This window comes from Manis pentadactyla, chromosome 6 (assembly GCF_030020395.1).
Source record: "Manis pentadactyla isolate mManPen7 chromosome 6, mManPen7.hap1, whole genome shotgun sequence".
NCBI lineage: Eukaryota > Metazoa > Chordata > Mammalia > Pholidota > Manidae > Manis > Manis pentadactyla.
In genome coordinates this window covers 12,203,839-12,221,765 of record NC_080024.1, presented here as the reverse complement: position 1 = coordinate 12,221,765, position 17,927 = coordinate 12,203,839, and the positions used below count along the sequence as shown (strand labels likewise).

Genomic DNA, 17,927 nt, shown 5'->3' with positions numbered 1-17,927 from the left:
GAATATATAACTGCTTACTTTCATATGTGTTGCAATAATTTCCCAGTTTTGCATATTAATAACTTAATTTATAATCTTTTTCTATTTAAATACTTTGCATAAATAATAATTTACTTTTCCAGGTTGTCTCTTCCTTGTTTCCAAATTTGATGTTGTCTTTAGATGGGCCATCTCTACCCCAAGATCATATTAAAGTTTCTTTCAGTAAATTATGTTTTTTTTCTATACAAATATTTCAAAGGAAGGCCAATAGCTGCATTGTTCAATATGGTAGCCACTATTCACATGTGGATTTTACATTAAAATTAAAACAAAATAAAATTTGCAATGGATTCCTCAATTGCACTAACCATAGTTCAGGTGCTCATGTATAGGTAGTTCTATGATTTTGGACGGTGCAGATATCGACCATGTCCATCCTCATAGACTCTTTGTTGGGCAGTGCTTCACAAATGTTAATATACATGGTGATCACCAAGGCATGTGTTAAAACATCTCCTGACTCAGATGGTCTGGAGAGAAAAGACCTGAGCTTCATATATTAAAAAGCCCCCAAATGATGTGGCAACTTTTTGCACCACCTACAGTAACGAGCGTCTAGATTTATTTTTATGCAAGGAGTTACAAAATTCTTTATGTGTGTATGTACACCCATCTCTGCTTATTTAATTGTATTATTTATTGATGTGCGATGGTATATGTATCATATGCTAAATACCCATATATGCTTTTCCTGAACTTTCTGACCTCTTTTATTTACTCATAGCCAATTTGTTCACCTCTAGTTTTTATTTTGCTGTAGAATTTTATTTTTAAAAAGAGAATTTTTTAATATGATCAGTAGTATATGTAGGTATTTCTGAACTTCCTACTTGAGCAGGCCATGCCATCAGTTAAGATCTGCAATCATACATTCATTTAACAAATCCCTGTCACTGGCTGGATGCAATCAATATGCTGGAGCCCTGGGAATAGAAACAAAGTGTCCCATTCTTTCAGGATTCCCAGGCCAGCATACTTGGAGAATGAAATAAGCATGTTTGGCAGAATATGAAAAAAAATCTTATGACTCTATTTTTTAATCAGTGGGTTATTTATTAATGGGTATTTCATAACATAGAGAACAACCATCTAGGTTGAACTGTGCTGATTTGGGACAAACTACCACGATAAAGAGAGTCTTGATTTTTGAAACTTGAGTGAAAATTATCTAATCAAAGAAGGAAGATGGTTTATTGGAGTGGGAGTGTCTGACTGGCTAGAACTTGCAGATACTTTTTAAACAATATTTATATTGTTTTGAGTACACAGATAAACACATGTATTATAAATATAAGATCTCCTGAAATCTTCACTTGAGAGCATGTGCTGGACAGAACAAAGGAAGGATGCCTGGGTCAATTCATATGTTTCCTGTTTTGGGCACATTCCAGTTACTGCCATGCTGTTCCCTTGACAGTGTACATGTAGTCTTGTGGATCTTATTAGACAATAAATCTTTTCTTTCTCACAGTCACTCAGTGTCCTGGATCCTGAAGCACCGTATCCTGATCTGCTCCTCAATAATCCCCAAGTCACGTGTACAGCCCCTTTGACATGTACATTGTTATATAGGCGAAAGTCTTAAGGAAGATATGGTTTTCATTTTACCAAGACTTTCATTTTGTGCTGTTACCAGAATGCCTAAAATCTTGATTGGATGAGAAAGAGATTAGCTTTTTTCCCTAGTGGAATAATTTCATTATAGCAGAGGTGTCATCTCTTTAAGCTAAATGTGGAAAGAATAATAGAAAGATTACAGATCATGGGAAAAACTAGAAAGGCTTTGTTATAAATGATGACATGACTTCAGAGAGTACATCTTGATATATTTGAATAAACCCCTCAAGTTTAGGTAACTAGGTTGCTCAATCCAATTCCACTTTTCTCATTTGCATCATTTTTATACAAAAAGAACTCTCTCCCCCATCTGGCTGATTTACAAACTAAGAAGCACTTTCAGGGCTCTGCCTCTCCTTGCCTATCTGAGGTCACAGAAGGGACCTCTTGAACTCAGGAACATCAACACTGTTAGTCGGTATAGGCTAGAACTGAAAAAGCCAAACTCTACAGTGACTTAACAACTTTAAAAGAAACAAGTCATGAGACATTTTAATGATTGGCTTCCCATGGCATCAGAAACATCTATGGATTTTATAAAGTTGCTCAAGAAGCAAACCAATATAGCTATAATCGGAGCTTTGTTCATCTCTCTATACCTTTATTCTTAATCTAAGGATTTTCAAATGTTTATTTTGTCCTATGGCTTTTTTTCCCTCTGGATACTATTGAAATGACTAGAGATGAATTCTACATTTGGTTCTAAGATTATTTGAAAGTATATATCCTTTTCTGTTTCATTTAGGGAGACCTAAACCAGCAATTCTGGGGATCTTTTAGACATCAATTCCCAAAAGTGCCATGAACTGCTATACATGAATATGTTTCCACAGAAGAAATTGTTTGACCAACAGACACTGGGATTGGAGCATGTGCAACTCAGAAGATGGGGTTGATAAAATGTGATGCTTCCTAAAACCATTCTGTGAAAAGAAGAAATGAAAGGAAACATAGTAACCATAAAATTTCCTAAAGCTGAAAATATAAATGTAAAGTAAAGAACCACACATAATTATAAATATGCTCTCCCTATTCTTTTGGGGTAAAAGTTCTTTTAAACTCTTGGAATTTTTGTGGTAAAAAGTGGTGGGTTCTTTTTATAGTTAACAACCATATGTCAGTCTCTCCTCATTTTATTCGAAATCATCATGGTGATGAAATCAAGGTGACTGAGAACCAGCATGTTGGCCAAAGGTGGTGAGCTGCAGAGTCATCCCAGACACCTTGGCTGCTAACCCCAATGAGCTGATGAAATCAGCAAACTTATCTGGCTATTATTTTTCTCATATGTGGAAATGCACTTTACACTAGTGTCTATTCAAGCTTTCTATAGTTCAAGAATATTACCCTTCTCAAACTTGATAGAATTATCAGTCATGATAAAGCATTTCCACTTCCTAAACTGTTGGTCATATGGTTTCCTCAGAAAGAAGTTTTTCTGCTTTTGGTCATGGGCTGAAAGGCAACTTTGATTAGAACACGTGACTACTAAAAATAAGGATATTTTACTACACCTCTTGATCTCGGTGTGGTGGCTGTTACTAGTTTCTAAGTGCTGTTTGAGGCACTTTTCTATAATGTGCTATGTTCTTAGAGTCTTCACAGGACAGAGAGGAAGAGAGGGAGAGGGGATGAGGGGAGAGAGAGAAGAAGACAGAAAGAGAGATGTGACCTCTTCTCTTGGCCAGTTACACTTCCCTCCCTTTGTTTCCTCTGTCTAATCTTCCGGAGTGCATTTAACAGATGTTCTCTTCCAACCAAAAAAGTAGATACACAAAGACCAGAAAATAAATGACATATACGTTTTGCTTTAGGAATATACTTCAGACACGTGCAAACTGAGTCTTACAGTAATGTAATGTGTTGAATTTATTTTCCCCCAGAGACTTTCTAGTTCAAAAACCCCCACAAAAGTTGCAAATCATAGTACAGTCCCAGATGCCATTTAAGAATCAGGAAAGTGAACTTAAGTTTATTATTTTTTGTGGTTGGTTGATGCATGAAAAATTACTTTACATTCAGGACACATTTTTCTAAGAAACTAGTTATGAATTTAGATGTTTAGGATAACCCTTGGGAAAAATCAGCTTGCGAGTGAAGGTAATTTACAATAAGAGTTATTGGAAAAGAATGTGAAGGGGAAAAGGCTCCAGGTCACTATTGAATAATAAGCTAATTCACTATTGAATAATAAACTCATTTTTTTCCTCTCAAAATTGATATTTTAGCCAAATTTAGACATAAGCTTATTGCTTATGGTTGCTTTTACCAGAGTACTGATTTATATGTAAAAACATCTACATTACATTTCATTACACTTTTTACCTGGAAGAAAGGCAAGTTCAGTAAAAACATAGAGCTTGATATGTGTATGTGTGCATTTATACACATGTATTTTGGTATTTGTGTATGTGTCTACTATATAACATGGTATACATGCCTATTTCAGTAGGATATTAGGAACAGAATGAGGCGAATCCTCAGAAAATGCAGAAAACAGAATGACTTTAATTTCAACAGTGAGTCTGTAGGAGTTAGTGACACACATGCCACAGTCAATTCACACCTTATTTCCATTAAATAAAACACAACATGCACTGTGGGTGAGACCTTTTATTTGACATACGTGTGCCCTGCGAGTGTTCTTTCTGAGCGGGCTAGTTTTGTTCTCAGGCCGTGGGAGCAGGTGGCATGAAGCTGTTTTGATGAGGTTAAAAGGCTCCTCCCCTCTTTTCCCGAGCAGCAGCCTGAAGTACGTCAGCAGTAATTGTGTGCCTGGCTTCGCTGTGCAGGGAGGGTGGAGGCAAAATTGATATCAAATAAGGGTATCCAACTGAGACCTGGATGTTCCGTTTAAGTTGTTGTTCATTTTCATTCTCCATGCCAGGGGGTGAAAAGCTTTTAACTTCACCATCCTCTTTAATGAGAACATTTATTTTTCATGGATTTATATTTTTCTTCTCCATAAAGATTGAATTTGTGTTGTATTAGATAAAAACGAAGGGGTTTCTTTATCCTCTTTTCATTTTACTATGTACTAGTCAGGCTTTAGTTCAGATAGAAAGGAGAGGTCCTGCTGCCTAGGTGGGAGGCCTTTACCAAGCATGGGAGGCCCCAGGGAGCCGAAATCCGAAGTAGAACGATGCTGCTTTCGGGAGTCTTGTCAGCTCTTCAGTTGCTGCTTCTCTCTTTTCCAATGGGCCTAGGGAACAGGAACTATCCAAGGTGCTAGAATGCTGGCAGCTTTGCTATTCAATGCAGACGGATTGCACACACAGAGAAGAAAGATTACTGCTTATTTCAGAAGGTAGGTTCTTTGTTTCAGAATCCCTGATTAATCAGCAGCATCAACAGACTGAGGCAGCTGGAGAGGAGAGAGAAGCAGGAAGGGAGGGAGTCAGGGGCAGGGAGGGAGGAGAGGGAAGGGGAGAGAGAGGGAGAGAGCTGGTCGTGACGGGGGAGGGACGATGCCACAGCTAGGCTGCTCCAAACCTGCTGTATGTGAGTGGCAATGAGAAAGAGCATCTTTTTGGCTGAAAGGAGACATTTAGAGAGGATGTTTCTGATTTTTCGCTTTCATTTATTTTTGTCTTCACAGAATATAATCAAATGAGGCACCTTAGTCAGCCCGGGTGATTGCTTCGAGTCTTGTAATAATTTGTGTAGCAAAGTGGGTAAAATCATTCAATTTCTTCCCTGCTGGACCTGGAAGGAGAGGGGCTGTGTATTCATCCCCACCCATTAGCTATGCCCTCTTTTCTCTGAATGTCGATTTAAGGAAGCAGGCACCTGCCTTTTGCCACTGCGTCTTTCTAGCAAACTTTAAAGGCTATTTTATCTGATAGGAAGACTATCAAGAATGCTCTGATCTCTAGTGATGAAGAATCTGGGAGTGGACCCTTTCCCCATCCAGATAAAATGCACTTTAACTGAAGAAAAACGGAGCTGAACTACAAGTCCATTTCTTATGGTGCTGGATTACTCCTACAGAACTGCCCTGAGATCAGCCGCGAGGGAGGGCTTTGACAGACACAAGTCAACCTTCTGATTCTTGCACTTAGCCCTCCCCGGGGACTTAAATTTTGGTACGTATATCATTTTTCAGATTCTCTAAGCATGCAAATCGAATCTTGCACTAAGCAGATCAAGCAATCTGGTTATGAAATGGAATCGATTTTATGTAGGGATACTTAATGCTGAAGTTTGCATGTCTTATTAGGTGGAGCAGAAATAAAGCCACAGCTAAGGTATCCAGGCTTTAATGAGCCTCAGGCTGTTTCCGTACCCTCTCACCTACTTAGTTATATTAACACGGAAATGGTTAAACTGGATTTTCATTAGTAAAATAAGCCATGATGAATTATTAAAAGCATTGAAAATATTTTCCAGGGTATTAATTGGCAGTCACGTTGTGCATGCTAACTATTTATCTGCTATTCCATACCATAAATATTTTACAACAGTTTCTCAGCACATTTGTGTCAGCCCTAGTTTACATTCTCACAAGAAAAAAGTACAGATCCAAAAAAAAACCCCAAACTATCAGACATGCACCAAAACTGAAACTGCTTCTTCCTAACTGATTAGACATAAATGTTTTTAAGAAGCATGTATTTTAATACCACCCAGTATCAGGAGGGTTTTGTTAGTCTCATCACAATAAATATTTTTTATAGAACTATAAAGGGACCTGTTTTATTTGGGACATGTTTATTTTATTGGGGTGTCTCCATTCTGGTTTCCCCAACTTCTGTCAATATTTTAAGTACAAGAAATGTGGATATTCCCTACTTGGAAGAACTATTATATGAAATAATATTATTCATTCTCATAGAACAATATTGTGTTGGTACCGTAAACCTGGATTAAAAAAAAAATTCCCAAAATAAGGGAATCCAGTTGAAGAGGTAACACGATGTAGTTTTGGTCATTTTACTCTTAAGGAATTTATAACCAAGTAGCGTAGAGTCATGACTGTAGAAAAAGAGTGCAGATTACTCCTCACCCAATTCTTCACATGTTAAACAACATTCCAGCTTATATTCTATATTGTCCAGTGGTAAACAAATTAATCTGAGGAAATGTGAGGCACCAATGCCGAAATGATTTTATTTTTCTGTGGAAAGTGCAACATATGTTTGCCAACTCAGCAAAGAAGGGGACTTTGTGAAGGACATTGGCAGTTTAGAAAATCAGGGAAAACAGACCTAATAAAAACTATTACAACTTCAGAAAGAGCTTTAGAGAAACCCAAAAACTGGAGGCATCTGTAAAGTTTGGAAAGAAAAGTGTAAAAGTCCTAGAGACAAGAAGGTGAAGGCTGACTATTGTTTAAAAAATAATTAAGTCATGGACTTCCAATTCAGTTATATGGTATCCATTGCAGTTCCAGTCAGCAATTTCTCTTACTGATTATATCTACTTTGTGAATACTGCCTTGTAAACATCTGGAAACATTTGGCCAAAGGCTCAAAGAGTCAGCCATTGACATTTTGCATGAGTCCTTAATATTAGTGGAAATGTGCAATCTCTTTAGACCATGGGCAAATAACACCATGACAACCTCTGGAAGTTGGGGGAAATATTCAGTTTACGATGCTAGTACATCAACAAGATCTATGCCCATTTTATCCACTTTGAAAAGGGAGATAATGGAGAAAAACTCAGGACAAAGTAATCTGCTTTCTGAGAAAAAAGCAATCAGTGTCTTTGTAGTCACTTCGACAAGCTCTCTTGCTTTTAACTCTAACATTTCCCATTTTGGGCAGAACAGCTGCATTTTGATGACAGTGAGAATGAGAAAATGAGTGTGACCATTTGTGGGGTTGAGGGTACGATTTCAAGTATAATCAAAGTGGAATTATATAGGACTTATTTTTGACAGATTATAAGATTTTATCAGAAAAACAATTTTGACATGGCTTATGTGGGCTATGGATTATGAGCAGGCAATCTAGTATGTTGATTTGGTTCTATGTGAAGTCAGCACATTTTAGAAATTAATTTGCATACACAAATTTTACATATGTATATGAAGCCTGATTATTTAAACACTTGTGTTTTCAAATTGGTCTGAGAACATGCAAAAAATGTAAAAGATCTTTTTCTCCTGCTGAACAACAAAATATAGTCAAGACTGCCTTGGGAAACTTCTATTTGAATAAGTCGATACTACTGGTCAAAATAGGATTCTCTATCTGGAGAAAGATGCAATGATTGCAGTGGGAGGGAAAATCAAATTTTAATAACTCAAGTTCTAATAACTTCCTCACAGCATTGAGACAGGTGTGTCTTGCAAACCTCAGAATAAACAGGGGTTGAGACTTGAAAACTTTCCCTTATGCATATACAATGAAATACATAAATGTGAAATGAAGGCACAATGTCTAGGCTTTCCACCAGGAAATGTATTCCCTTGTCTGTATTTTGTTTTTCCCATCTAACACAAATAGCATTATAATAATAGCGCTTTACCTTATTCTAGCTATAAAATTACCTTATGGTGTTAACTGTGACCTACAATTTAAGAAACTTATAGAACTTCAAGAACTGACGAGTAGCTCTCTCCTAAACAAGTGCTTTTCCTTCCATTTCGTAGATATGAAAAATATTTGGATTAATAGAGTGTTCACAACTTTGTATCTTAGAAAACCAAAGTTTCAGATGAACAATAGTTCCATTTCTGAAATTATAAGTAGCCACTTTAAGAAGAGAATAAAAAAACCACCTCTATGAGGCTCAGTGGACTAATTCACTCACTGAAGCCCTGCCTTCAGTAAACGATCCTTCAGGTGGTAAATGATCCGTATGAGGGGCTCTGCCCCAGAAATCAGTGCACACCTCCACCTGAGCCAGTCCTTACGGGCCCAGAGTGGATGATGTCACAATGCATGAAGTAATAATAAAGGAGTAATTTGTTCTGAATTAAAAGAAAAGGAAAGCGTAATATTTTAATGTGTATGAGGGGATGGCATGGCTAATATTTCTCTAACCCTTTTTGTACATCTTTTCTTCAACAATGGCCTGTCATTAATCAAAAGCCCACTATATACTATGGGGGGATCCCAATTTTGACATCGGGTCATGCCACATTAGATATCCTCTGATAACCTGAAGCCACACAAAATTGATTCCTGAATTTACAAAGGCAATAGCGCTTACACATGTATGATCTTAAACTTTTTGCATACATTTATTTCTAAAAAAGGGGCCCACCTATTTTTTTTAACTTTAACAGTGAAAGTCATGTACTGTCTCAGCTTGTTGAATTCCTTGGATGCAAGTAGTGGCTACAAAAAGGGAAAAAAGGAAGTGAATTGTTTATGTTTTTATGGATTCCATTTGGATATCTTATGTAAGTTAATGCTCCACCAGTATATGCAAGTAGTGGCTACAAAAAGAGAAAAAAGGAGGTGAAGTTTTTATGTTTTTATGGATTCCATTTGGATATCTTATGTAAGATAAATATTAGGCATGCCATTTCCTCATACAGGAGTATATGCAGCATATAGTTTTACTTCAGTGGAAACATTGTAAAGAAATATAATGTTGCTTTCATCTCTAGGCTTAGCATTAATGAGGTATAGTTATGGTTTTACACAAAAGAAAATTAAGAAATGGTTAATTCAATAAAAAGTGAAATTTTTAGTGTTTTAAATATGATCTGAATCACACTGGCATAAGTTAGTACATGTTAGTTTATAAGACTGAAATTTCAAATTTCAGAAAGTGTCACAATATTACACAAAGTAACCTTTGTGAAGGGTGTGGTCAATAGGAAATAAGTAACAAATGTGAAAGAATAAAATAAAGCAGAGCAACTAACCATCCAGTTGTATATAAGTCAATGTATGTAGCTTTTATTAGAATGCCAATGATTCTAAATACAGTAATCCAAAAGTTAAACAAAAGGAGTTTCTTATCAATATAGAATATAACTGTGGAAGAAAGGTGTAAAGTGATGGTGTGAAGTTAGCTGCGATTTGTATGGGGAATCTGAGCTCAGTACTTTTAGCTGTTTTCCCAGGAGAAACCCTGACACAAATTTTAAATATTGGCCATAACCTCCAAGAAAAGGAATCCACACAAACACACACATATCTTGCATTGTTTGAATCAATGCTGTGCATTCCAACTAAATGCCTTGTGGATAAATACCACAGATGCCAGCTTTCAACCAATTCTCAGGGCATTGGGGGTTGGGGGAGGAGAGAGGCTAAAATGTCTAATTTGTTGTGAGCAAAAATGGCTGCAGAAGCATACTACTTCAAATAAAAGGGCTGTTTAGAGAAATGTAAAAGTTCCCCTCAAGGTCACCCACTCGCTGTCACAAATATCCCAAACAATAATGGGAGGTCTAATAAGATAGACTCTTTTATTTATTGTGATAGATCTAAAGATGTAATCTGAACAATAGAGGCTCATTTCCTTCTTAACTAGGTCTTCTAAAATGCTGAAGATAGGAATTAGGTGCTCCAGACAAGCCTTTATAAAATACTTATATAAAAGATTATTGTTCAAGGACCAGAAAAAAACTTGATTTAATATCCAACAGTCAAAATGAAGTCACATTTTTCATGGTATAGAACATGCTTTATTCATTACAGATCCTAGCCATAAAATGAACTTCTGGAAGACAAACGGATTTGTGATCATTGTTGTCTGTGGTTTCTCACTTCATGGAAATTGTAGCAGTTATAATGTGGTGGACACTTAATATAAGGTTCCCTTTTCTTTAGTGAGGCCATGAATCTGTTCATTCATAGTCTAGTTGCCTGAAAAACACCCTTTGGCCTGGAAGAGTGGAGTCCAAGTGTTTGAGGAAGATGATGAACTTCATGGCTCATATGTCCCAAAGCCCTTATTTTCCAAATGTGGAAAATGGGGCTGAATGAATGACTGTTTGGTCTATATGCATTTGGTTAGTGGGCCAATTTGTAACAGATTTGGGGGTTTCTATTTTCTCATCTGTGATTAAGAAAGTTGATTGCACTAACAATCTATTCACCCATATTTCAAAGTTAAAATATATTTACCAAGGAATTATTACTGAACATAATGTTGGCCACAGTTAAGAACTGTGAAAACTATCTGATACTAGAGTTAGTAACTAATAATTATGGTCATGTTAACTGAACACTTACATGCATTTTCTAACTGAATCTTATAATACTGCAAGGAAATGCATTTTGTGAATATGGAAATTGAAACTTGAAGAAGTTAATTAAACTGCACAAATCAGAGATCTAGATGGGCTTTCATTGGGATTCTCAGGCCATACTGCTCAACTCAAGTATTCTCCTCAGGACCGAATCCTTATCACCCACCCCCATTACAAACTACCTTTTTACATGTGGACAAGAAAGCAGAAAAGAATGATGTTTAAACATTGGTAGAATCTAAGTCCATTTTTTATTTTTAGTTTTATTTTTGAAAATTAGGTAGAATTGCTGAAAAGTATTTCTTGTTCAACCTCAAAAATGGTGACAATACACCATAACAAACTGGTGAATGCCACCCCTGCTACCTCGATCAGCACCCTTGTCACATTGCACTGTAATTGGTATTTATTGTGCTCTTATGCTGTCATGTGAACACCTAGAAGGACACAATTCTGCCTTTATCAATGTCTTGTTCATTAAAGGTGCTCAAGAAATATTTGCATCATTGAATGTTTATTGAATCAAATACTTCTCTAGAACTAGAGGACATAAGCATGTTCATAAACATCCATTCAGTTTTTATTACTCTCATTTTTACTGGGTTTTATGGTTGATTTTCATCCCCCAAATTTTCATCTCAAAAGAAAAATCTTATAATACACCTATTCTTAATATAAATATTTTATGATATTATTATTTAATATTTTCTCAGAATAAACATGAATTAAACTCCAGCCAAAGGCCTTATAGGAAGATAATTTCCAGAGGTACACAATTAACCTTGTTAATATTGGGAATATATAAAACTGTAGAAAGGATCACTGATGTCATTTAGATGGGAGGAAAACTTAAGGAAAGACATAAAAACCTTTGAGTAATGCCTTACACAATGGAAAATATAAATTTTGCTCGAGGGCAGAGTGGGAGTGATCATCTTGTATCCTGAGGCATTATTTCTAGAATCCTTGTAATACTGACTTGACTTGCTTAACTATGCTAAAATTAATTGTCAAAAAGTTATGCGGATCTTTTTTTGGTATCCAGGCACATCTAGCTGAAGTCTAAAAGTGAATTCCCAGTAATGGTAATGCTTTAGCTCTCTGAGAATCATATTCTTATATTTTTTTCCCCAAAATTGCAATTGTCTGTAGCAGTAATTTCCTCTTCTTACATAAGTCCACCACTTAAGCATCTATTCTTGTGGACTAATATTAGAATACAATTCAGTTAGGTTAGATAGTTTGGAATTAAAAGGCCATATTGTTTGCTAACCCATTAATGGCTTAAAACCAAGCCAAACATAGTAAAATTTACAGCAAAAAATCACAAGTCAACAAACAACCCATCTATTCTCTCGTTTCAACAGTTTCTTGCAGATTGGGGAATAAATCCTTAAATTCAGAGTGGGCTTCAAATAACATATGGGTCTGTCTAGCAGCTGAAATGCTAATAAATTATGATAAGAAGTAAAGTTCCCAAAGCTACAATCCAGGTTATGGAACATGGTTATACTTGTAAAAAAAATCAGAGTGAAAATTATTCACAGTGGCAAAAAGATAGCCTAGGACTTCACTAAACTGTTGGGCTGATATTTTAAAAGTATCTTTCTGAATCTTGGGAAGAAAGTAAAAGATTTAATTTATAATTTTTAAATAGCTAACTTTTTCTCCCTTGTTAATTGATTGCTCTCTCTTTTGATTTTTCCATCTGACTCAATTACACCAGTTTCCTATACCACAGTGTATATTCAGCTGAGGGTGTTAAGCCTTATAAAGCAAGAAGGATAAAATACTTATCTTGTATACAACTATTTAAATTTTAGTTCTATTTTTAATTGATTAAAGCACAATTACTCTGTCCCCTGGCCTAACTGATCTCTGTGATTCACTGGATACCTCAACTTCAAGCTGTGCTGATTTTCATGACTTGCTGGTTATCCATCCATCCATCCATCTCTACACAATCTTCCTTCTGTACTTTTCCTAAGATATTAGCTAACATTGTTATATGTTCACTATTGTTGTACTCTGTGATAAATTATTTGAAGTCATCAACTTTCTTAATCTTCACATCAGCAGGAAGTAAGATCTATTCTTTTGTCAAGTGAGCATAATATGTATTGGTTGAGAGTTCTATGCTTTTGTTGTTTTGATTTGATTTTGGTTTCTCAGTAATCTTTGCTGTGGCTTGGGTTTTAAACCTTCATGTACCAATGACAATCAGAGTTGTCACTGCCTCATTTACCAGACTGGCCAGGATTAACACCATCCTGGTGGCCTTATTTGAATTATAGTAGGAAGCCATTATAAAGCACCGTTTTGGAAAATAATGGCAGGTCAAAAGGGTTGGTGTCTTAGACAAATTATATTGGAAGCGTGTATTTCATTTATTATTGCTATAGTTTGCATGAATAGTTCAGATTCATAAATTTTAATTTAAAATTGTAAGGAAAATATACACAGTAAAAATATTTGTTCTGAATAATTATATCATTTTATTTTAAATTGAGAAGAAATGTCTTTATGGGGATTAGAAATAAATGAAGCTTGAATTTGATATGTTTCACTTGTATAAGGACACAAAATTTTTTTAACACAAAATCGTGACTCTAATTATGTAAACCAACACTTTTGCACACTGTATTTGCACCTCACATTACCTTTTGTGCAAGAGCTTTGGCCTTTGATCTGCTCATTTTGCTGCTTTGAGGGACAATGTTTGCTACTCAGGCAACATTCATTTAATATTTACTTCAAATAATCTGATAGTTTGTAATTTCTAATGAGACATTTTCTCTAGGTAGATTCTCTGTAATTGCAAGTTTGAGTAGGGAGAACAAACAGCACCTTGATTTTAAATGCTGTCATTCCTAGGAACCATGTGCTCTCATCCCACAGGTGGTGTTCCTTTCTACATGATTTCCTCCAAGATGATGAGCTGCAATCCCGAGGAAGACCCGCTGGACACGTTCCTCCAGTACATCGAGGACATGGGGATGAAGGCCTACGACGGCTTGGTTATTCAGAACGCATCAGACATTGCTCGAGAGAACGATCGCTTGAGAAATGAAACAAACCTGGCCTACTTGAAGGAGAAAAACGAAAAACGGCGAAGGCAAGAAGAAACGATAAAACGGTAAATTTAAACAAAAGTATTCCAAGTGCACAAGGGTATCTGTGTGTCTGTCAAGAGGCTGTGATGCTGTCACCTGGTCAGGAAGGGGCTTGTCAAAGGTAGACATGAGGAGCTAAAGTGGAAATAGCATCTCAGCCATACCATAAACACATCTGTCCTAGTGACAGGCCCCTTGCCTTGGTGAACAGAAGTTGTTCACCTGTGTGTTATGTGTACGGAGGTACAGATGGGATGGGGAAAGGGTTCAGCTTCCTGTAAATGAAAGGTCACCCCAAACAATCTCTTGATGAAAGCACAGATACCTTTAGTAGCCAATGTTTGACTAAAATGCCTAACTTGACTGGTGGCTGTTTATAGTTCTTACCTTGTAAGAGAGTTCATTTCCTTCCTAAGTTTCCTAGAGGACTGAAGTCCAAAGAAGGCTGCTTATCTTTTAATTTTTCAAAGAATGTTTGTGACAGTGTTTCCTGGGTGTGTGTGTGTGTGTGTTTTCCAGGGGTACAGACACTGGCATACTGTGTTTGGCAGAGTTCTGTTTCTTCAAAGAAGTCCATTTACTAAGGACAAAAAAGCAGAATTTAGGAAATTAGTCCATATCAATTAGCTGGATACAGAATAATAAAAATTTAGCTATTCTAAGCGTTCGTGGATATTTCATCTAATTCTGGCATTAGTACTTTTGCTTATCTCTCTGTGAATGTTATGGTATTAGGGAAAACAAAAGAATTCTTTTAAGATAAACTATTTATTCTTATAAAGAGGCTAGGTAAGGCTGCTGCACTCCAATGTTTGATGACCAGAAGCTTTACATGAGAAGTGGGTAGAGACAGAGAGAAAGTAGTGAGAACATAAAAATAGGTATGTTGTTGCAAAGGATTATTCTGAAAGAGTGCAATCTTTTTATTCTGAACTGTTAAAATGGAAATCTATTCTATTATCAAGGATAAAAATGCTTGCAATATTGTATACTTGAGAAATATTTTCATAATTCAATATATTTATCTTTATGTCATTGTCATTATATTGTTGAGGGACAATATTGTTTATTTCTACTTAATTTTAGTTGGTATCACAGATTCCTTTCTTGGATACACTAAATGCCCTTTCATTGGGCATTTTTTTCTCTGGGAAAGACTTCTTTGTGTATGTGAGTATTTTACTTTACCTTTATGAGTCTGAGTTTTCTAAAATTCAAAACAAAAAAAAAGGACGGCCCACATGATTTCTAAAGTAATTTCAGCTTTAAAATGGAAAATATCCTGACCAAGGCATTAAAATTTGAGAAAATTCTTTTCTGCAAGCATATAAACCCAGTCATTCACAGAAGAGTTTCCGTAGACTTTACTAAGAGCTCGAAGTGTGTTTATCACTATACTATCAGCTTCTCTGTTTCATTGATAACCTTAAGAAGGTTTCTAACTAAAGATATTAAGACAGCAAAAGTGCCTTATTTTTGACAGTGTATTTTCAAATGTTCAAAAGGAGATAATCAAAACCCAAGGAAATCTGAAGTCCAAGGCAGGGGAACAGGAATAGCAAGTAATGCATGCAGCATGTGACATCGTTATTGATGCTCAAGCTACAGTGTAAGTTGCATGAGAAGAATGACTCTGTTTGTCTATACAGTTCTTAGAACAGGATCTAAAGCATTTTTATTACTCAATAAATACTTTCTGTTCAATGTATTACTTGATTAGAGAAATGTATGTTGAAACTTTACTAAGTGCCAGGCAGTGCTCTAGACCTCACTGGGAGAGCAATCAATGAGCCACAGTTCCTGCTGGTAAGGGAACTACTTTTGAGGGAAGATGAAGGAAAGTCAACTCTGAACAAATAAGTATCTATGAATATACATGACAGGTGGTAATGCTTTTTAACACTGTAAAACAAAGCGGTGGAAAGGAGATAAAGACAGAGCTCAGTGGAAGTCCTCTTAAATTAAAAGACATTGGAGACATTGGAAACCTACTTCCAGAGTGATGAACCATATGGCTATCTGTGGGAAAAGAATTCCAGACAGAGGGAACAGCAAGCTCGATGTGTTTCCAGAAGAGGACGAAGGGTTGTTGGGTGACCAATGCAAAGATTTGGGGGATATGATTTCAGACTGGTAGTGGGCCACCAGGTAATGTAGAGTCGCACAAGCTCTTGCATTTCACCCTGAAGGAGAAAAAATATGTTACTGAAGATTTTTGAGCTGGGGTGCAACATGTTGTAACTGAACATTTTGTAAGAATTACTCTGGTTTCTGGGTGTTTAAATAGATGGATGAGGTATAGCCAAATGCAAGAAATTCAGAAAGAAAGCTTTTTCAATAATTCAGGTGAGACGTGGTGGTGATTTAGGCTAGGATGGTAACACTAGTGGTGGCATAAAATGATGAAACTATGGGTACCATCAGAATTTTCTAACTGATACAAAGGAGTTGAGCAAGAGAGAACTGAAAATGGCTTTCAAGTTTGTTGTGTATTGTTTTGTTATCACCTGAACAACTAAAAGAATGGTGTTTCCACTTAATGAAATGGTAAAGACTAGAAGAGAAGCAAGTTTAGGTTAGATGTTGGTGAAATTGAAGCTCAGTGTAGATATGCCAATTTTGTGAGCCCTTTTGGATGTCAAAGAAGAAAATGCTGGATAGTCGGTTGGATCCAGGATTTAAGACTTATGGTAGAGATCAAAGCTGGAGATAAAACTGTGAGTCTGTAGTCTATAGATGTCAGTCCTGAACCCAGCTGGGGATACTTAGAACCCCAAATTAGAGATAATATAAGTACCCAGGACTGCTCTCTGGGGCATCTAATTGCTAACATGACAGGAGCAGTAGATCAGTAAGCACAGCCAATGAGAAAAGAGAACCACAGAGAAGGGTGATGCCATGAAATGAAGTGACAAAAGGGATTGAAGAAGAGAGATTTTCCTGATAAATCAAACATGGTGAAGCCTGAGCATTGATTGATGATTTTACCATGCTGGTGGTGTTGACAAGAACAGTTTTGGTGGACGACTGAGGATAAAACGCAAAGAGATTATGTTCATGAGAAGGGGGAAGAGAGAAGGTGAAGCAGAATATAGAAAACTGTACTGAGTACTTTGGACGTTAAAATTTTTTCAAAAATATGGAGAGCTGAAGGGAGAAGTCAGATCAATGGTGGTTTTTCTGTTTTTCTTTTTCCTTTAAGAAGAAAGAAAATGAGTTTACTGTAAATGCTGATCCAGATGAATATAATAGAAAGGGAAATGTTAATGATGACTTAGGAGAGGGAAAGAAAGATTACTGTGATTATGTCATTGAGTAGGTGGGAAGGGATGGGCTCTGAGATGTCTTAGATGTAGCTGGGACTGCTCAGCATCCTAGGAGAAGGGCTGCCCGGGGTGTGGAGGACTGAAAGATGAATGAACGAATGACTAACCCTGCAAAAGAAGGCCCCAAACCTAGTTCATCACATCCCAAATACTACTGTAATGTTGCTTCCATAGCTGTGACATATGCTAGAGTTTGAAGATGTTACGTGTCTTGTTATCTATAACTTCCTACTCTTTCTTACACCTGCACCTCCACCACCCCCAATGTTTTTCTGGAATCTTAAAGTGCAAAAAAATCTTTGGAAAGGACAAACTACTAGGAAATTTTCCTAAATTGTTGAGGCTGCTAGATGCCTTTCTTTCTCAAAAGCAGGCTCCATGTATGATGTGAGGACATGGAAGTCTCTGGATGTGTGTGGTCTGGAAAGAGAAACATCAAAGGGACCAAACAAGTGTTGACTGGTCACAAGATTTAAGGCCTGGCATGACTTTGCAACAGGGCTGGCTGAGGATATCTCAAGTCGTCCCATCTCAGTATCCGTTATAATGTCCAAATTCAATTTTATGTTGTTCATATGGTGAACAGTATCTGGGGTTCTGAGAATTTATCTTTTATTTTCTCCTCATAGTACATCTTTGTAATTACTTCAGCTTTCCTAGTAGGAAATA

At 36.5% G+C, this 17,927-nt stretch overlaps 1 protein-coding gene across 2 annotated transcripts in view; it reads left to right on the top strand.

Moving 5' to 3' along the window:
- Positions 1 to 4,442: 4,442 nt before the first annotated feature.
- Positions 4,443 to 17,927, top strand: part of NYAP2 (neuronal tyrosine-phosphorylated phosphoinositide-3-kinase adaptor 2) — a 239,826-nt gene continuing 226,341 nt past the window's right edge. The window contains exons 1-3 of one of the 2 annotated variants that reach the window (XM_036913631.2): positions 4,443 to 4,966; positions 5,258 to 5,744; positions 13,718 to 13,955. In XM_036913631.2, the coding sequence (XP_036769526.2) occupies positions 13,735 to 13,955 (221 nt within the window). In that variant the 5' untranslated portion in view covers positions 4,443 to 4,966; positions 5,258 to 5,744; positions 13,718 to 13,734. Of the gene's footprint in view, positions 4,967 to 5,136; positions 5,745 to 13,717; positions 13,956 to 17,927 lie in introns of those variants that run through there. The other variant, XM_036913638.2, reaches the window with a different exon arrangement.